Source organism: Pongo abelii, chromosome 1, assembly GCF_028885655.2.
Source record: "Pongo abelii isolate AG06213 chromosome 1, NHGRI_mPonAbe1-v2.0_pri, whole genome shotgun sequence".
Lineage (NCBI taxonomy): Eukaryota > Metazoa > Chordata > Mammalia > Primates > Hominidae > Pongo > Pongo abelii.
Genome location: NC_071985.2, coordinates 124,345,783 through 124,367,781, shown reverse-complemented (window position 1 = coordinate 124,367,781; position 21,999 = coordinate 124,345,783). Strand labels below are relative to the sequence as shown.

At 38.8% G+C, this 21,999-nt stretch overlaps 1 protein-coding gene across 3 annotated transcripts in view; it reads right to left on the bottom strand.

Moving 5' to 3' along the window:
• LOC100439522 (mitochondrial adenyl nucleotide antiporter SLC25A24-like) overlaps positions 1 to 21,999 on the bottom strand; it is a 74,013-nt gene that overhangs the window by 26,694 nt on the left and 25,320 nt on the right. The window contains exon 5 of one of the 3 annotated variants that reach the window (XM_024254784.2): positions 1,300 to 1,458. The exons of the other annotated variants lie outside the window; for them this stretch is intronic. Within the exon in view, the coding sequence (XP_024110552.2) occupies positions 1,300 to 1,458 (159 nt within the window). The remainder of the gene's footprint in view (positions 1 to 1,299; positions 1,459 to 21,999) is intronic. 3 annotated transcript variants of the gene reach the window in all.

Genomic DNA, 21,999 nt, shown 5'->3' with positions numbered 1-21,999 from the left:
AAGGACTGACTGAACTGAGTCACCTATCTGAAAAGAATATAGACCACAGATGGAATCAAACATGCGGAAGGATGATGGGTTATGTGTCTTACCATCTAATGCCATTCAAAGTAATTCAGATAAACTGAATTAAAGGTTTATCTCCATGGGATGCATTAACCAGAATCTCACTCTATATTTATGTAAGAAATATTAGGCATGGGGGGAATAGAATTTACTCCCCTTGGTGCTCCCACAGTACTATGTGTATCATCTGTCTGGGTAGATAGCACTTATATCACATTTTATTATTACCTATCTAACTAACTATTGTCCAAGAAAGCTTGTAAATTCTCTAAGGACAAAAACTATGTCTAACATTTTCCTATAGTCCCTAATGCCTATTAAAGCAGCTAGTACATAATTGGCCCTAAATAAATATATGTGGAATTAATGAAGTCTTTTCCCCTGCAAAACCTATCCTTCTAACAACCTATATTTTCCATAAATGATATATTTATATAAGTTTAATTCCTAATTAAGATAAATCATTTTTTAGAATGAGGCAAAAGTATAAACTAAATAGTTCTTAAACATGTGACACTAAAGTTATTACACAATTAATTCACATTGTATAATAACTGTTCATAATGCATTACTAAAATGTCACCAACATTACCAAAAAGCAAAAGATAGTAAAACACCCACATATGTAAATTTAATTTGAAATTTAAGTTAATTAGGTTGTGGATGATTAATTTTTATATCCTTGCAGAGAAAGTATTCAGCAAATATCAAACTTTAATTGTGGATTCTACTTATGATAATTAACACATTAAGCCATGCACTATTTTATAACTACTGTTGACAATCCATTATTCAATGAAATAAATGTAATTAAACAAAATATAATAATAGACTCTAAACAACTCATTTTCTGCCTCTTGGAAATATTTTTAGTAATTAAATGGTAGAATAGAACCATGCTATTATGTTGGTGCCAGGGTTAGAGATAACCAATACAAAGTCTAATGGTATCTTCTCATTTCTTTCATAAATTTAGTTCCACTTTTAAAAAAAATTCTAATAGAGTGGTTCTATTATAATTTAAAATAAAAATTAACTTGAATACACAGTAGCTTCTTTAAGAAAATTAAATCTTTTAATATTGAAAATTAGCATTTACATTTTCAGGAAAATGTAAAATTTTAATGAGAAGTAGTATGTGAGAAAACATTTTTTTAAAACCTTTTTTGAAAGCTGCCAAAGACTTTTCAAGTTACTTTAACTCTTAAAGGGTAGGTAAGGCGAGCAATAAACCTGCATCATGACTTTCAAGCGGTCTAAAGGTGCCGTGCATGTCCGTGCAACCGCACTAGCTATTCCTGCTGACACCAAACGCTTCCACCAATCTCCAGACTGCTTTTCTTGTTCGGTAAATTCATCTGGAATAGCTATACTCTCTCCTATATCAATTAACTGATAAATAGGAAGAATTATTAGACAATAAAGAAAAGTGTAAACACTTGATACATTATAAGGGTAGCTTTCTACAAGGAGCAAAGATAACTTTTTACAAGGACCAAAAATCCAAAGATTTTTTCATGCCACTTCCTGTTACTGAAGATCAACAATTTTCTTAGCACCTGTACTACATCAAATGATTTTTAATAATGCATTAACATATAGATTTAATGTAAAATCAATTAAATTAGAGCAATTATTAATTTAAAATTCTCAAACTATTTAGTTAATCTGTTCTCTGAAAAATGTAAACCCTGAGTACAGGGATTACATCCCAGCCACTCATCACAATGTCTGCCACATACTAGGCAAGGAATAAATAATAAATATTCCTTGCTTTATTTCAAATTCTCTCAAACTCCTTTAATCACTTAAACCTAAGTCAAAATTCAAGAGTAGCATCTTATATGATTTGATTAAATTTCTTTATTATTGGCATTGGCTCCTTCTTCAAACGTCAGTTTCCTTTTTAAAAGTCTATACTCCAACCACTTTTGCATTTTACTTTATTTTCAATTATCATAGTTGCTTATGACAAGACGATCGAATTTTTCTAAATGTTGAGGCAATGTGGTTTAGTGCAGAAGTTAGTTTCTGCCCTCTAGGAATTTACAGAGTAATAAAAGAGATAGGAAAGGAAAAAAAGCAATTATAATACAGAGAAAATAAGTACAATAACAAGGGTAGCAAATAAAGGTGTCTTAAGAAGACAGTACAGAGGCTGGAGGCAAAGCAAGAGGCAGAAGACTCTACCTGTCATCCCCCTGCAAGGACACCAATTCAACAATTATCTACCCAAATAAAACACCCTCATAAGAACTAAAAATCAGATGAGCCCTCATAGTACCTGATTTTAGCTTTGTATCACTGAAAGAGGCAGTGAAGAGATAGAACAAACAGCCTTAAATCGCTGGCACCATCCCTACTACAGCCTCCCAACAGTGGTGGCAAGGTACAGGGAGTGTCTCTGGGCACTGGGGGAGGGAGAGCACAGCAATTGTGAGGCATTAAACTCAGTGCTGTCCTGTTAAAGAAGAAAGGAAAAGTGAACTGAACTCGGCGGACACCTACCCATGGAGGGAATAAGATGTATGTGTGTGCATGTGTGTGTGTGTGTGTGTGTGTATGTGTGCATATGTGTTTTTGAGACAGGGTCTCACTCTGTTGCCCAGGCTGGAGTGCAGTGGTGTGATCATGGCTGACTGCAGCCTCGATCTCCCTGGGCTCAGGTGATCCTTCCACTTCAGCCTCCCAAGTAGCTGGGACCACAGGCATGCGCCACAATGACTGGCTAATTTTTGTATTTTAGTAGAGATGGGGTTTCACCATGTTGCCCAGGCTGGTGTCAAACTCCTGGACTCAAGCAATCCTCCCATCTTGGGCTCCCAAAGTGCTGGGATTACAGGTGTAAGCAACTATGCCCAGCCAGAGGGAGCATTTAAACCAGCCCTAGCCAGAGGAGAACTGTTAATACCAGTGGTACAAACTTGAGTTCCCACAAACCTTACCACCATAGGCCAAGCTGCACTGGGTCTCTAAGTAAACTGGAAATGCAATGTAGACCACAAGGACTTCAATTGCTAGGTGAATCCTAGTGCTGAACTGGGCCCAGAGACAGGACTAGCGGGACTCAAGACCTACTCAGACAGTAGCTGAGGTGGCTAAGGGAGGGCTGACATCATCCAACCCCTAACCCCAGGCTGCACATCTTATGGCACCAAAAGAGACCCCTTCCTTCCACCTGGGAAGAGGAGAGGGAAGAGTGGGGAGGACTTTATCCTGCATCTAGAATACTAGCTCAGCCACAGGAAGATAGGGCACCACTCAGAGTTTCAAGGCTTCTGTTCCAGGCCCTACCTCCTGGATGACATTTCTAGACACACCCTTGGCCAGAAGGGAATATGTTGCCTTGAAGGGTGGGACTCAGTCCTGGCAGCATTCATCACATGCTAATTGAAGAACCCCTAGGCCCTGAATAACCAGTAGTGATACCCAAGAACTATGTCAAGAGCCTTAGGTGAGCCTATGAGACTTCAGGTGAGACTTAGTATATTACAAGCTGTGGTGGGTACAAGGCAAAACTCCTTCTGCTTGAAAAAAGCATAGGGAAAAGTAAAGGAAACTTAGGCACTGGCATGGCCACAGTGGGGGAAGGGGGTAGAGCACCAAATGGGCTCTTTAGGCCCCTGATTCCAAGACTTGACTCTTGGATGGCATTTCTGGACCTGCTGTGGACCAGAGCTGACCTGAAAGATCAGGCAGCATTCACCATAAGTGGACTTAAGAGACCTTGGGCCTTAAGAGAAAATTGGCAGTAGTCTGGCAGTATCCCAGTATTCCCCATGGCCTGTAGTGGTGGTGGCCTTTGGAAACGGGAGGGAAGAGTGGGAAAGACTGTATCTTGTGGTTTCACTGCTTTAGGTGGCTCAAAACAGAAAAGAGACTTTGTTAGTTTGGGGAAAAGTAAAGGAAGAGAAGAAGAGTCTCTTCCTGGTAATCCAGAGAATTCTCCTGGATCTTGTCCAAGACCATTAAGGCAGTACCTCTATGAGTGTGCAAGAACCACAGGGTTACTGGGTTTTGGGTGCCCTCTAAAACAGATACAGCTTAGATCACAACACTCAAGTTCTTTCAAATAACTGGAAAGTCTTCCCAAGAAGAACAGGTATAAACCAGCCTAGACAGTGAAGTCTATAATGAAAACCTAACTTTTCAATGCTGAGACACCAAAGAACATCTACTGGCATCAACACCATTCAGAAAAACATAACTTCACCAAATGAACTAAATAAGGCACCAGAGACCAATCCAGGAGAAACAGACATGTGACCTTTCAGACACAGATTTCACAATAATTTTCAGGAAACTCAAAGAAATTCAAGATAACACAGGGAAGGAATTCAGAATTCTATCAGACGAATTTAACAAAGAGATTAAAATAATTAAAATGAATCAAGAAGAAATTCTGGAGCTAAAAAATGCAACTGGCATACTGAAGAATGGATCAGAGTCTTTTAATAGCAGAATTGGTCAAGCCGAAGAATTAGTGAGCTTGAAGACAGGCTATTTGAAAACAAAAAGAAGAAACAAAACAAAACAAAAAAGAATAAAAAACAATGGAGCATGCCTATAGAATCTAGAAAAATAGCCTCAAATGGGCAAATCTGAGTTATTGGCCTTAAAAGAGGAGATAGAGACAGAGATAGGAATAGAAAGTTTATTCAAAGCAATAATATCAGAGAACTTCTCAAACATAAAGATATCAATATCCATGTAAAAGAAGGTTCTAGAACACCAAGCAGATTTAACCCAAAGAAAATTACCTCAAGGCATTTAATGATCAAAATCCCAAAGATCAAGGATAAAGATCCTAAAAGTAGCAAGAGAAAAGAAACAAATACTGTACAATGAAGCTCCAATATGTCTGGCAGCAGACTTTTCAGTGAAAATCTTACAGGCCAGTAGAGAGTGGCATGACATTTTTGTTTGTTTGTTTTTTTGAGATGGAGTCTCGCTCTGTTGCCCAGGCTGGAGTGCAGTGGCGTGATCTCAGCTCACTGCAAGCTCTGCCTCCCGGGTTCGCACCATTCTCCTGCCTCAGCCTCCTGAGTAGCTGCGACTACAGGTGCCCAGAGAGTGGCATGACATGTTTAAAGTGCTGAAAGAAAATAACTTTTACCCTAGAATAGTATATATAGCAAAAATATCCTTCAAACATGAAGGAGAAATACTTTCCCAGACAAACAAAAAGCTAAAGGATCATCAATACCAGACCTGTTCTACACGAAAGGATAAAAGGAGTACTCCGGTCAGAAAGAAAAGGACATTAATAAGCAATCAAATCATCTGAAGGTACAAAACTAACTGGTAGTAGTAAGCTCACAGAAAAACACAGAATGGTATGACACTGTAATTGTGGTGTGTAAACTATTCTTATCTTTAGAAAAACTAAATCATTAACCAATCAAAAATAACTACAACTTTACAAGTCATAGACAATACAATAAGACATAAAGAGAAACAAAAAAAGTTAAAAAGTTGAGGCATGAAGTTAAAGTATAGAGTTGTATTAGTTTTCCTTTTGCATATTTGTTTATGTAAACTGTTAAGTTCTTATCAGGTTAAAATAGTGGGTTATAAAATAATATTTTCAAGTCTCATGGTAACCTCAAACATAAAAACAGAATGGATACATAAAAAAATTAAAACCAAGAAACTAAATCATATTACTAGAAGAAATAACCTTCACTAAAGATAGGAAGTAAAGAAAGAAGGATGAGAAGATCACAAAACAACCAGAAAACAAATAACAAAATAGCAGGAGTAACTCCTTACTTATCAATAATAACATTGAATGTAAATGGACTAAACTCTCCAATCAAAAGACATAGAGTGGCTGAATGGATGAAAACACAAGACCCATTAATCTGTTGCCCACAAGAAACACACTTCGCCTATAAAGACACACATAGACTGAAAATAAAGGGATGGAAAAAGACATTCCATGCCAATGGAAACCAAAAAAAGAGCAGAAGTAGCTATACTTATATCAGACAAAATAGACTTCAAGTCAAAAGCTGTAAGACACAAAAAATGTCATTATAATGATAAAGGCATCAATTCAGTAAAAGGATATAACAATTGTATATATAAATATATGCAACCAACACTGGAGCACCCATATATATATATAAAGCAAATATTATTAGAGCTAAAGAGAGAGAGAGGCCCCAATACAATAATAGCTAGACTTCAACATCCCACTTTCTCATTGGACAGATCTTCCAGACTGAAAATCAATAAAGAGGCACTGCTCTCATGAAAAAAAGAGAGGGTGAGTAAATAAAGCACCTTCAACTGAAACATCCAGGTACACACATTGAGATTCATCAAGAAAACAACTGAACACATGGAGAATGAAGAAAAGCAAGGCAAGATGACCATCCACCCAGGAGTGACATGGAGCCAATGGAGCCTCTCCTGCCCATGAAAGTGGCGAGTGAATGCGTGACCCTGAGAACCCATGCTTCTCTCACAGATCTTTGCAACGCTTGGGTCAGGAGATCCCCTCATGAACTCACTCCAACAGAGCTTGCAGTCTGACACACTGAGCTACATGGAGTCTTGGCAAAGCAGCTGCTGAGGCATACACAGAGCCACAGAAACTTCAGATACCCCAGCTTCCTGGTGAACGCAGCTGCAACTCCAGCAAAGTGGGAGGTTGGACCCCTCTACATACCCCTAGGAAAGGGACTGAATCTACGGGGCTGAGCAGCAAAGGTCTGCAGGTCCTGCTTCCAAGGCACCTCACAGGATAAGACACACTAGCTTAGAACTCCAGCCCGCCACCAGTAGCAGTGTTATATTTCCCTGACATGGATCTCCCAGACGGAGGGGTGGGCCATGATCTTTGCTGTTTTGCAGGCTTAGCCATTGTTGCCTTCAATGCAGCTACCCTAGAAAAAGTGGCCAAACTGCTACTTTTTACATGGATACCTAACCCCACTTTTCCTAATTGAGTGGGACCTCCTGACTGGAGTCACCAGCTACCCTCACCTGTATTTTCCAGCTGGCAGTGGTTCCCTGCCTCCCTGGGATGGAACTCACAAGCAGACAGACCACCATCTTTGCTGTTTCACAGCCTATGCTGTTGTTACCTTCAGGCTCTAGGAAATCTGAAGTGACTAGTGACTGGAGCAGGTCCCCCAGCATGGTGCAGCAGCTCTGTGGAGAAGCAGCCAGATCGCTTTTACGTGAGGGTCCTGGATACCACTTCTCTTCACTGGGCAGAAACTCCTGACGGAGGTCTCTAACAACCTCCACTGCTGTTTTCCAGCCAGCAATAGTTTCAAACTGCCCTGAGATGGAGCTCCCAGAGGAATGGATGCACTCCCATCCTTGCTGTTTCTCAGCCTTAGCCATTGCTGCCTTTGGGATTTAGAGAGTCCAAAGAGACTAGAGACTAGAATGGAGCCCCATCACAGCACAACTCCTCATAAAAAGCAGCCAGACTGTTTATGCACATGGGTCCCCAATCTTGTTCCTCCTCACTAAGCAAGACCTCCCAACCAAGATATCTATCCACCCCGCTGGTGTTTTCCAGCTGACAGCAGTTTCAAAAGTCTGTGGGACAGAACTCCCAGAGGGAAGGCTGGGCTGCCATCTTTGCTGTTTTGCAGGCTTCACTGTTGATACCTTCAGCTGCTGAAAAATCTGAGGTGGTTATGGACTGGAGTGAACACCCAAGAGACTGCAGCAGCCCTAGGAAAAAGTGGCCAAACTCTTTATTATGTGGGTCCCCAATCCTCTACCTCCTCACTAGACAGGTCCTCCCAGACTGGGTCTCTAACCACCCCTGCTGGGTCTATCAAGCCAGTGGCAGCTATGCAACTCACTGAGACAAAGCTCCCAGTGAGAGGAGTTGGATGCCATCTTTGCTGTCTCCAGGCCCTGGAGAGTCCACAGGAGCCATGGCGTGGTTTGGACCCCTAGCACAGAGCACTCATCTGAAAGAAAGGTGGCCAGACTTTTCTCCATGCAGGTCCCAGTCCTCACTTTTACTCACTGGACAGGGGCACCCGACCTGGGATTCCAGAACAATCCCCCTGCCTCTACCTGACCACTTCAATCAGTGGCAGCCCAGCAGTTAAAGGAACACCCACACACAGACACACAGAGATGGGGAAAAAAACAATGCAAGAACTCTGGCAACTCAAATGGCCAGAGTATCTTATGTCCTCCAAATCACTGCACTAGTTTTCCAACAGGCATTCTTAACCAGGAAAAACTGACTGAAATGACAGAAATAGAATTTGGACTATAGATAAAAATTATTGACATTCAGGAGAATGGCAAAACCCAGTCCAAAAACACAACAGAAACAATAGAGGAGCTGACAAATAAAATAGCAAGGAAAAAAAAACCCTAATTGACTTCATAGAGCTGAAAAACACACTACAAGAATTTTGCAATGCAATCACAAGTATTAACAGCAGAATAGACTAACTAGAGGAAAGAATCTCAAAAGGTGAACACTGGCTCTCTGAAATAAGACAGACAAAAATAAAGAAAAAAGAACAAAAAGGAACAAACAAAACCTCTGAAAAATATGGAATTTTACAAAGAGGCCAAATCTATGAATCACTGGCATCCCTGAAAGAGAAGGAGAGAAAGCAGCAACTTGGAAAGCATATTTCAGGATATCATATATGAACACTTACCCAACCTCACTAGAGAGTCCAAAGTTCAAATCCAGGAAATGCAGAGAACCCCTACAAGATACTACACAAAAGATCATCCCCAAAACACATAATCATCAGATTTTCCAAGGTCAAAATGAAAGGCAAAATGTTATAAAGGCAGCTAGAAAAAAGGGCAGGTTGCCTACAAATGGAAAACCCCATCAGGCTAACAGCAGACCTCTCAGCAGAAACCCTACAATCCAGAAGAGATTAGGGGCCCATATTTACCATTCTTTAAAAAAAAAAAAAAACCTTCAACCAAAAATTTCATATCTAGCTACATTTAGCCTCATAAGTGAAGAAGAAAAAAGATCCTTCCCAGACAAGCAAATGCTGAGAGAATTCATTACCACCAGACTTGCCTTACAAGTGCTTCTAAAAATCACACAAAATATAGAAAGGAAAGATGATTACCACTGAAATACCCAAACCAGACACTACAAAGCAACCACACAAACAAGTCTGCATAACAACCACCTAACAATGTGATGACAGGATCAAATCCCCACATGTCAATACTAAATGTAAATCAGCAATACTTGAATGTAAATGGGCTAAATGTCCCAAATGAAACACACAGAATAGCAAACTGGATAAAAGAGAAAGACCTAATGTTATGCTGTCTTCAGGAGATCCATCTCACATGGCATGAGATCCATCTCACACCAAGAGGTTCAAAATAAAGTGATGAAGGAAAATCTATCAAGCAAATGGAAATCAAAAAAAGCAGGGGTTACAATCTTAATTTCAGACAAAACAGACTTTAAATCAATAAAGATAAAAAAATACAAGAACATTACATAATGGAAAAGGGTTCAGTTCAACAAGAAGATCTAATTATACTAAATATATGTGCATCTGACACAGGAGCACCCAGGTTCATAAAGCAAGTTCTTAGAGACCTATGAAGAGACTTAGACTCCCACATAATAATAGTGGGAGACCTCAACACTTCACTGACAGTGTTAGACAGATCATCAAGGCAGAAAATTAACAAAGATACTCAGCACCTGAACTCAGCAATTGACCAAAAGGACTTAACAGACATCTACAGAATGCTCCATCAAAAAACAACAGAATATATATTTTTCTCATTGCCTCATGGTACGTACTCTAAAATCGACCACACAATTGGACATAAAACAATCCTCAGGAAATGTTTAAAAAACCAAAATTATACCATCCACACTCTCAGATCTCAGGCTACAGAACAATAAAAATAGAATATGAAGAAAGTTGCTCAATCCCATACATTTACATGGAAATTAAATAACCTGCCCTTGAATGACTTTTGGGAAAATAATGAAATTAAGGCAGAAATCAAGAAGTTCTCTGAAACTGATGGGAACAAAGATACAACATACCAGAATCTCTGCAATATAGCTAAGGCAGTGTTAAGAGGGAAATTTACAGCATTAAATGCCCATACCAAAAAGTTACAAAGATCTCAAATTAACCACCTAACATCACAACTAGAAGAAATAGAGAAGCAAGAGCAAACTAACCCCAAAGTTAGCAGAAGACAAGAAACAACCAAAATCAGAGCTGAACTGAAAGAGACTGAGACACAAAAAAAACATACAAAAAATCAACAAATCCAGGTGTTGGATTTTTGAAAAAATTACTGAAATAGATAGACCACTAGTCAGTCTAATAAAGAAGAAGAGAGAAGACCCAAATAAACACAATTAGAAATTACCAAGGGGATGTTACCACTGACTCCACAGAAATACAAACAACCATGAGAGACTACTGCAAACACCTCTACGCACACAAACTAGAAAACCTAGAAGAGATGGATAAATTCCAGGACAGATATACATGCTCAAGACTGAACCAGGAAGAAATGGATTCCCTGAACAGGCTAATAACAAGTTCTGAAACTGAAACTTGAAATCATTAATACATAGCTTTCCAACCCCCAGCTGCCCAAAAAAGCCTAGGACCAGAAGGATTCACAGTCAAATTCTCCCAGATGTACAAAGAAGAGCTGGTACTATCCTTACTGAAACTTTTCCAAAAAATTGAGAAAGAGGGATTCCTCCTGAACTCATTCTAGGAAGGCAGCATCTTCCCAATACCAAAACCTGGCGGAGACACAATAATAAAAGAAAACATCAGGCCAATAACCTTGATGAAAACGATGCAAAAATCCTCAACAAAATACTTGCAAATGGCCAGGCACAGTGGCTCATGCCTGTAATTCCAGCATTTGGGGAGGCCAAGGTAAGCAAGTCACTTGAGCTCAAGAGTTTGAAACCAACCTGGACAACATGGCAAAACCCCATCTCTACCCACTCACCCCCTCAAAAAAATATAAAAACTTAGCCAGGTACAGTGGCACACACCTATGGTCCAAGGTACTCAGGAGGCTGAGGCAGGAAAATTGCTTGAGCCCAGGAGGACAAGGCTGCAGTGAGCCAAGATCATACCACTGCACTCCAGCCTGGGTGACAGAGTGAGACTCTGTCTCTAAAACTATATATATATTTGCAAACTGAATCCAGCAGCACATCAAAAAGCTAATCCACCGTGATCAAGTAAGCTTTATCCCTGGGACGCAAGGTTGGTTCAATATATTCAAATCCATAAATATGATTCATCATATAAACAGAACTAAACACAAAAACCACATGATTATCTCAATAGATGCAGCAAAGGCATTTGACAAAATCCACCATCGTTTCATGTTAAAAACTCTCAATAAACTAGGTATAGAAGAAACGTACTTTAAAATACAAAGTATTGCACTTGTACAAAGAAGAGCTAGTATCATTCCTGCTAAAATGATAAGAGCCACCTATGACAAACCTACAGCCAACATCATACTGAATGGGCAAAATCTAGAACCATAGCCCTTGAAAACTGACACAAGACAAAGATACCCTCCCTCGCCACTCCTATTCAACATTGTATTGGAAATCCTGGCCAGAGCAATGAGGCAAGAGAAAGAAATTAAGGGCTTCCAAATAGGAAGAGGGGAAGTCAAACTATCCCTGTTTGCAGATGACATGATTCTATATATAAAAAACCCAAAAGTCTCAGCCTAAAAGCTCCTTGAGCTGATAAACAACTTTGGCAAAGTCTTAGGATACAGAATAAATGTACAAAAATCACTAGCATTTCTGTACCCCAACAGCATCCAAACCAATAGTGGAATCAGTAATGCAATGCCGTTCTCAACTGCCACAAAAAGAACAAAATACCTAGGAATATAGCTAACCAGGGAGGTGAAAGATCTCTACAATTAGACTGCTCAAAGAAATGAGACAACACAAACAAATGGAAAAACATTCATGCTCATGGATAGGAAGAATCAATCTTGTTAAAATGGCTATACTGCCCAAAGCAATTTATAGATTCAATGCTATTCAATCAAACTACCAATGACATTCTTCACAGAACTAGAGAAAAACTATTTTAAAATTCATATGGAACCAAAAAAGAGCCTACATAGCCAAGACAATCCTAAGCAAAAAGAACAAAGCTGGAGGCGTCACATTACCCAACTTCAAACTATGCTACTGGGCTCTTGTAACCAAACAGCAAGACACTGGTACAAAAACAGACATATAGACCAAGGGAACAGAATAGAGAGCCCAGAACTAAGGACACACACCTACAACTATCCTGATCTTTGAAAAAGTTGACAAAAACGAGCAATGAGGAAAGGACTCCCTATTCAATAGATGGTGCTGGGATAACTGGCTAGCCATGTGCAGAAGATTGAAACTGGATCCCTTCTTTGCACCGTATACAAAAATCAACTTGAGATGAATTAAAGATTTTAAAAGTAAAACATAAAACTGTAAAAATCCTGGAAGATAGCCTAAGAAATACCACTCTGGATATAGGAATGGGCAAAGATTTCATGATAAAGACACCAAAAGCAATCGCAACAGAAGCAAAAATTGACAAATGGGATCTAACTAAACTAAAGAGCTTTAGCACAGCAAAAGAAACTATCAACAGAGTAAACAGACAACCTACAGAATGGGAAAAAGTATTTGCAAACTATACATCTGACAAAGGTCTAATATCCATCATCTATGAGGAACTTAAACAAATTTACAAGAAAAAAAAACATATAACTTCATTAAAAGGTGGACAAAGGACATGAACAGGCACTTTTCAAAAGAAGACATACACATGGCCAACAAGCATATGAAAAAATGTTCAATATCAATAATATGGTTTGGCAGTGTCCCTACCCAAATGTCAACTTGAATTGTATCTCCCAGAATTCCCATGTGTTCTGGAAGAGACCCAGGTGGTGGTAATTGAATCATGGGGGCTGGTCTTTCCTGTGCTATTCTTGTGATATTGAATAAGTCTCACAAGATCTGATGGGTTTATCAGGGGTTTCCACTTTTGCTTCTTCCTCATTTTCTCTTGCCACTGCCATGTAAGAAGTGCCTTTCGCCTCCCACCATGATTCTGAGGCCTCTCCAGCCATGTGGAACTGTAAATCCAATTAAACCTCTTTTTCTTCTCAGTCTTGGATATGTCTTTATCAGCAGTGTGAAAAAGCACTAATACAATAAATTGGTACCAGTAGAGTGGGGCATTGCTGAAAATATACCTAAAAATGTGGAAATGACTTTGGAACTGGGTAACAGGCAGAAATTGGAACAGTTTGGAGGGCTCAGAAGAAGATAAGAAAATGTGGGGAAGTTTGGAACTTCCTATAGACTTGTTGAATGGCTTTGCCCAAAATGCTGATAGTGATATGGACAATAAGGTCCAGGCTGAGGTAATCTCAGATAGAGATGAAGAACTTGTTGGGAACTGGAGTAAAGGTGACTCTTGTTATGTATTAGCAAAAAGACTGGAGGCATTGTGCCCCTGCACTAGAGATTTCTGGAACTTTGAACTTGAGAGAGATGATTTAGGGTATCTGATGGAAGAAATTTCTAAGCAGCAAAGCATTCAAGAGGTGACTTGGGTGCTGTTAAAGGCATTCAGCTTTATAAGGGAAGCAGCGCATAAAAGTTTGAAAAATTTGCAGCCTGACTATGTGATAGAAAAGAAAACCTCATTTTCTGGGGAGAAATTCAAGCCAGCTGCAGAAATTTGCATAAGTAGCAAGGAGCCTAATGTTAATCCCCAAGACCATGGGAAAAATGTCTGCAGGCCATGGCAGAAACATTCACAGCAGCCTGTCCCATCACAGGCCTGGAGGCCCAGAAGGAAAAACTGGCTTCCTGGGCCAGGCCCAGGGTCCCCATGCTGCATGCAGCCTAGAGACTTAGTGCCCTGTGTCCCAGCTGCTCCAGCCATGATTGAAATGGGCCAATACACAGCTCAGGCTGTGGCTTCAGAAGGTGGAAGCCCCAAGCCTTGGCAGCTTCCATGTGGTGTTGAGCCTGCGGGTACACAGAAGTCAAGAACTGAGGTTTGGGAACTTCTACCTAGATTTCAGAAGATGTACCGAAACGCCTGGATGCCCAGGCAAAAGTTTGCTGCAGGGGCAGAGCCCTCACGAAGAACCTCTGCTAGGGCACTGTAGGAGGGAAATGTGGGGTTGGAGCCCCTAAACAGAGTCCCTACTAAGGCACTGCCTAGTGGAGCTGTGAGAAGAGAGCTAATGTCCTCCAGACCCCAGAATGGTGGATGCACTGACAGCTTGCACTGTGTGCCTGCAAAAGCCATAGACACTCAACGCCAGCCCATGAAAGCAGCTGGGAAGGAAGTTATATCCTGCAAAGCCACATGGGCTGAGCTGCCCAAGACCATGGGAACCCACCTTTTACATCAGCATGACCTGGATGTGAGACCTGGAGTCAAAGAAGATCATTTTGGAGTTTTAAAATTTGACTGCCTCACTGGATTTTGGACTTACATGGGCCCTGTAACCCATTTGCTTTGGTCAATTTCTCTGATTTGGAACAGCTGTATTTACGCAATACCTGTACCTCCACTGTAACCAGGAAGTAATTAGTTTGCTTTTGATGTTACAGGCTCATAGGCGGAAGGGACTTGCCTTTTCTCAGATGAGACTTTGGACTGTGGACTTGTGGGTTAATGCTAAAATGTTAAGATTTGGGGGGACTATTGAGAAGGCATGATTGGTTTTGAAATGTGAGGACATGAGATGTGGAGGCACCAGGGGCAGAATGATATGGTTTGGCTGTTTCTCTACCCAAATCTCAATTTGAATTGTATCTCCCAGAATTTCTATGTGTTGTGGGAGGGACCTTGGGGGAGGTAATTGAATCATGGGGGCTGGTCCTTCCCGTGCTATTCTCATGATAGTGAATAAGTCTCACAAGATTTGATGGGTTTATTAAGGGTTTTTGCTTTTGCTTCTTCCTCATTTTGTCTTGCCACCACCACGTAAGAAGTGTCTTTCACCTCCTGCCATGATTCTGAGGCCTCCCCAGCCATGTAGAACTGCAAGTCCAATGAAAACTTTTTCTTCCCAGTCTCAGGTATGTCTTTATCAGCAGTGTGAAAATGGACTAATACAATCACTGACCATTAGAGAAATGAAAATCAAAATCATAATGAGATGCCATCTCACATCAGTCAGAATGGCTATAATGAAAAACAAAAAAAATAACAGATGCTGGTGAGGTTGTGGAGAAGAGAGAATGCTTATACACTGCTGGTGGGAATGTAAATTAGTTCAACCATTGTGGAAAGCAGTGTGGCAATTCCTCAAAGAACTTAAAACAGAACTACCATTCAACTCAGCAATCCCTTTACTGGGTATATGCCCAGAAGAATATAAATCATTCTAAGACACATGCACATGTATGTTCACTGCAGCACTATGCACAATAGCAAAGACATGGAAACAACCTAAATGCCCATCAAGGGCAGATTGGATAAAGAAAATGTGGTACATATACATCATGGAATACTATGCAGCCCTAAAAAAGAACAAAATCATGTTCTTTGCAGAAATATGATGGAGCTGGAGGCCAATATCCTTAGCAAACTAATGCAGGAAAAGAAAACTAAATACCTCATGTTCTCACTTATAAATGGGAGCTAAACAATAAGAACCAGTGGGCACTAACGGGACAATAGACACTGGAGCCTACTTGAGGAAGGAGAGAGGAGAGTGAGAGAAGGAAAAATAACTATTGGGTACTATCTTAGAACCTGGGTCACAATATGGTCTCTACACTGTACCCCCATGACAATAGTTTGCCTATATTTAAAAACCTGCACATGTACCCCTGAACCTAAAATAAAATTTTAAAAAAAGAAATCCATAACTCCTGTAAAAAGAAAGACCACAAACTGAACCTCTACTACATTATCTATTAGAATTAATAGATAGACAAATCAAGAATTTAAATACACATAATAAATATAATAAATATTCTCCAAAATATTGGAGCTATACTGCATATTATTCACAAAATGCAGGCATTAAGGTGTAAAGAAGAACCAAGTAGAAATATTAGACATGAAATATATAATAATAAAACCTACTGATGGAATAAATAGCCGAATGACTACAGCCAAACAATGGTCAAGTAAAGGAACTCTCCCAGAAAACATCAGGCAGGAAGAAAGGCACACAGATTAGAAATGAAAAGGTAAGAGACTGAAGATAGAACAAGAAAGGTTAACTTCTATGTAAGTCTTTAAAAAGTAGAAAAAACAAATGTCAAGAAAATATAAGAATAATAACCAAGAATTTTCCAGAATTGGAGAGAGATGAAGCACCTCATATTGGAAGGGCTCAGAGAACGTATCTGAGAAAAGCTTACCTAAATGTATTATATACATTATATATATAAACTATATATATATAGTTTTGTTTTTGTTGTTGTTGTTTTGTTTTCATTTTTTTTGAGACAAGGTCTCACTCCCATCACCTAGGCTGGAGTGCAGTGGCACTGTCATCGCTCACTTCAGCATTGACTTCCCTGGCTCAGATGATTCTCCCACTTCACCCTTCTGACCCTCCTGACCACCAGGCCTGGGTAATTTTTGTATTTTTTTGATGGGGTTGGGGTTTCGGCATGCTGCTCAGGCTGGCCTCCAACTCCTGAGCCCAAGAGATCTGCCCACCTTGGCCTCCCAAAGTGCTGGTATTACAGGTGTGAGCCACCACTCCTCACCATCCAAATGCATTGTAGTGAAATTTTAAAACATCAAAGACAAGGAGAGAAAAAGTTTTTTAAGCGTTCTGAGATAAAGAACAAATCAGCTGACCCTTGAACAACATAGGTTTGAACTGTGTAGGTCCACTTATACAAAGATTTTTTGCAATAAATACAGTTGGCCCTCTGTATCTGTGGGTTCGTGTCTACAACCAAACAGACTGAAACTACAGTATTCATAAGATGTGCAATTTGCTAATACCAAAGGCTGACTTTTCATATACCAGGTTCTACCAAGGCAACTTCGGGACTAGAGTATGCACGGATTTTGGTATTGCCAGCAGGCGTTGGGGTGGAGAGTGGGATCCTGGAACCATTGCCCGTGGATACTTAGGGACTACTGTACAAATAAGAATCCAATTGAGGTCATATGATGTAAGAAGGCAATGCAGTAGTAGTTTCAAACCAATCAATTAAAGAAACTTTTAATCTAGAATTTTAAACAAAAATATCACTTAAAAGCAAACATACAAGAACAGTATCTATTGAATATCTCAGCAGACTTAGCGCCCAAAGACCCTCTTTGAAAACACTCTTGGAAGAGGCACTCCAGCAAAGAGAGAAATAAACCCAGAAGAACATTAGAAGATAAATGAGAAGTAAGGATAAATAAAGTAAGCTAAAATTTATTATTTTTTAAAAAAGGCAAATATACACACCATACACATGCAACTATATCCAATAAAATCCACTAAAATTCTAGATAATACCAAGGAAATATGGGTTATGGCAAAAAACAAATGGAAGTAAGAGTATATTGAAGTACACCTATATTGTTTAAGAGAAGATACAGATTGAACTTGAGAAGAAAAACCATCATGAGAGATTGTTAAAAGGAACAACTAATCAAAAAGATATAAAATTCATGAACATATATACACGTTAACCACATAGCCTCAAAATATTTTCAGCAACAACCAGTGGAACTATAGGAAGAAATAAATTAGCAACTATACTTGCTAATTTTAAAATATTCTTCTCAGAATTTTATAGATCAAACAGAATAAAATTATAATGCATATAAATAATAAGGTTTAGCTTAATTGATTTATATAGAAATTTACACCCAACAAGCAAAAAATATACATTATTTTTTAGGACACATGCATAGAACATATTTTTTAAAACTGACCATTTAATAGGAAACAAAGGAAGCCACAATAAATTCCCAGGAATCTATATCATACCCTCTATAATTCCTGACTATATTTCAATATCATACATAACAAAAGGATATCTTTAAAAGAAAACCCTTGGCCAGAAAATTATGCACACACATAAAATAAAGATATTACCTAATTAATCCTAGGATTAAAGAGGAAATCTCAGGGAGAAGTTGTAAAATGAATGGTGCCTGAATGACAATAAAAACACTATATATCAAAACATATATGGTATCAGTTGGACCTAGGAAGGAAAAACTCATAGAATACAGGTACTAGTAGTTTGAAAAAAAGATAAAATACATCCTTCAGAAAATATGAAATGGTGAAAACATGGAAGCACTCTGTATTAGTCAGGGATCTCCAGAAAGACAGAACCAATAGGATGGATGGATAGATAGACAGACAGACAGACAGACAGATAAATAGAGAGATAGAGAGATAGTTTATTACAGGAATTCATTCATTGGGCTCATGCAATTATGGAGGCTGAGAAGTCCAAGACTGAGGGGACACATCTGTGAGAGCCTGCTTGCTGATGGGGACTTTCTGCAAATTACCATTCTTGTAGGTCAAAAATAGTTGGATGTCAGAAATTTCCTATAGTTCAACTAATAGATAGTTATCATTATTCTCATTTTACTGAAGAAATTGAAGCACAGAGGGATTCAATAACTTGCCCAAGTTACACAGACAATCATTGTCAGTGTTATAATTTGAGCCTAGGAAGTGTAGTTTCAGAGTCTGTCTCTTAACCAGCATGCTATACTGCACTGCTTTGTGGAAATTATCTCCATGGATGCAAAAAAGGCATTTAATAAATCTCATCATCAATTTATCATTAAAAAATATGTATCTGACTGAAAGTAAAGAGCAGTTGCCCAGGGATAGGTGGAAGAGTAGAGATTAACTGTAAACAAGTAACAGGAATTTTTGGGATAATGGAAATGTTCTAAAAATGGATTATGGTGATTGTTGTACTATTCTCTTAATTTACTAAAATAATTGAATTTATTTGCACTCTTAAAATGGGTGAATTTTATGTTATATAAATATGTTTAAATAATTATATTTTTAAAATTCTGAAAACTTCCTTAGTTTGCTAATAATTATAAGAACAACAACATAGTAAGCATCATATTTAATAGAAGAAATTTTAGAAGCATTTAAAAAAATTCTTCATGAATAAGAAACAATGATTGCCATCCCTGCTACTATCTAACACAGTACTGAAGATTCTAGCCAAAGATATAAGCTAAAAAGAATTTTTTTCATATGGGAACTAAAATAAAAGAAATAATATTGTTATTAAAAGAATATGGTCATAAACAAGGAAAAACAAAAGTATTAGGTGGCAAATTGTTATAATAAATAAGAGAGTTCAGCAAAGTACCAGATAGAAGATCAACTTACAAAAAGGAGTTTCTCAAAGCAGAAATAATCAGGTGGAAAATTTAATAGGAAAGAAGATACATTCACAAAAGTGGCAAAATCTATACAGCATCTAAGATTTAACCTAACAAAGAGTACAGAAGACCATTTCAGGAAAAAAAATGTAACACTCTGTTAAATAATATAACAAGAAATCTGAATAGAGATAATTTGATCATGTTTGTGGATAGAGTAACTTAAAATTATGAAGATACCTGTTTTACCCAAATTATTCTATAAATTCACTGCTGCAATGGACTGAATGTTTGTGTCCTGCTTCACCGTCAATTCAAATGTTGAAACTCTCATCCCAGTGTGATGGTATTTGGAGGTGGGGCCTTTGAAAAATAATTACATCAGAAGCCTTCATAAGAAGCCAGACAGCTAGCTAGCTCCCTTTCCATACTGTATGAGGATGGCAAGAAGATGGCTCTCTGTCAGCCAGGAAAAGGGCATTCCCCAAGAACCCAACCATGCTGGCAACCTGATCTAGGACTTCCAGCTTTCAGAACTCTGAAAAATAAATGCCTGAACTTTAAGTAGCCCAGTACATATAGCAGCATGAACTGGCTAAGACAGAAATTGGTACTGAGAAATGAGGCACTGCAATAACAAGTACATGAAAATGTGGAAGCAGTCTTGGAAGTGGGTAATGGGTAGAGGCTGCAAGAATTGTGAAGTACATGCTAGAAAATGTCAATGTTGCCATGATGGGATTTTAAAGGCAATTGTGATTATGGCTCAGAAATAAAAGAGAAGAGCTGCACAGAAAGCTTCTGTCTTCTTAAGACAGTATATAATTATGAATCATGTTAGTAGAAATATGGATGGTAGAGGCCATTCATGATAAAGCCTCAAATGGAAATGATGAAACATGTTATTAGAAACTAGAGGAAAGCCCATCCTTGTTATAAAGTGGTAAAAAACTTGGCTGAACTGTGTTTATGTTCTAGTGTTTTGTGGAATGTAGAACTTGTAAGTGATGAAACTGGATACTTAGTGGAGGAAATTTCTAGGCAAAGTGTTGAAGGAGTGGCTTACTTCTTCCCGATCACTTATAGAAAAAGGTAAGAAGAGAGAAATAAGTTGAATATGGAATCATTAAGCAAAAAGGAACCAGAACTTAAATATTTGAAAAATTCTGAACTGTTAATGTTACAAAAAAATTTTTAAAAAGCATGTTCAGAAGAGAACACTAAGGGTGTGGTGAACTAACCACTTGAAAAGGAGATTCGTGTAAGTGTGAACCATGGACTTAATCAGCCATCTCAACAGAAACCAGGAACAGAGATGGGGCAATTCTAGCAGAAATGCCAGCTGAGACTACAGGAAAGAGAGAAAATAGGATACAATTAAGGAAGACCATCAGACTTCTTAGAACTTCAGGACTACAGGACTCAACCACTGAGCAGCAAACATGCACTATCCAAAACAAGAGAAGGACCCCAAAGGAGATTCAGAAATCCACAGAGCTGCCACTCCCACCATCAGCCCAGAGTGCCACGGGCTGAGCCAGAGAATGGGGCTGCCTCCACCTCAGTTTCAAAGGGTGGAACCAACACGCAGCAGAGCCATGGGGCAGGGCTGTTGGGACCCACTGGGACACCACCCCCACTGGGCAGAGGTATAAAAGAGGAACCATTGCCACCATGAGTCCAGAGAGTAGAACATCAAAATGATTATTCTTGAGCCTTAAGATCTCACAGAGCTTGCCTTGTTATTAACTTGCCTAGGATCCATTTTTCCTTTCCTTCTTTCCTCTTTCTCCCTTTTGGAATGGGAATGTCTCTCCCATTCCTGTATATTTTGGAAGCACATAACTTGCTTACTTTCACAGGTTCACAGCTGGAGAGGAATTTGCTTCAGGATGAATTGTACTTCAATTCTTACCCACATCCAATTTATGTGATATTTAGATGAGACTTTGTACTTCAGACTTTTAAAGTTAATGCCGGAACAAGTTAAGTATTTGGGGGCTGTTGGAATGGAATGGATTTATTTTGCATGTGAGAAGAACATGAATTTGGGGGAACCAGGGGCAGAATGCAATGAATGAAATGTATGTCTCCAAATTCATATATTGAAATCCTAATCGAAATGTGATGATATTTGGAGTTGTGGCCTTTGGGAGATAATTAGGTCATGAGAGTGGATCCATCATAATTGGAATTAGTGCCCTTAAAAAGATGACACCAGAGGGCTAGCTAGCTCTCTTTCCACTATGTGAGGGAATAGAACGAAGACAGCCCTCTGTACACTAGGAAAAGTGCACTCACCAAGAACCTGACTATATCAGCACCCTGATCTCAAATTTCTAACCTCCAGAACTGTGAGAAATAAATGTTTGTTGTTTAAATCACCTAGACCATGGTAATTTGTTATAGCGGCCCAAACCAAGACAAACGTAATCACAATCAAGTTTCTAAAAATATACAGTTGAAATTAAGAAAATCAAAAATTCAGTTGAAATTAAGAAAATCTAAAATCTAAAATAAAAGTTCTTCTTTAAAAAAAAAAAAAACTAGGCTAATTTTGATA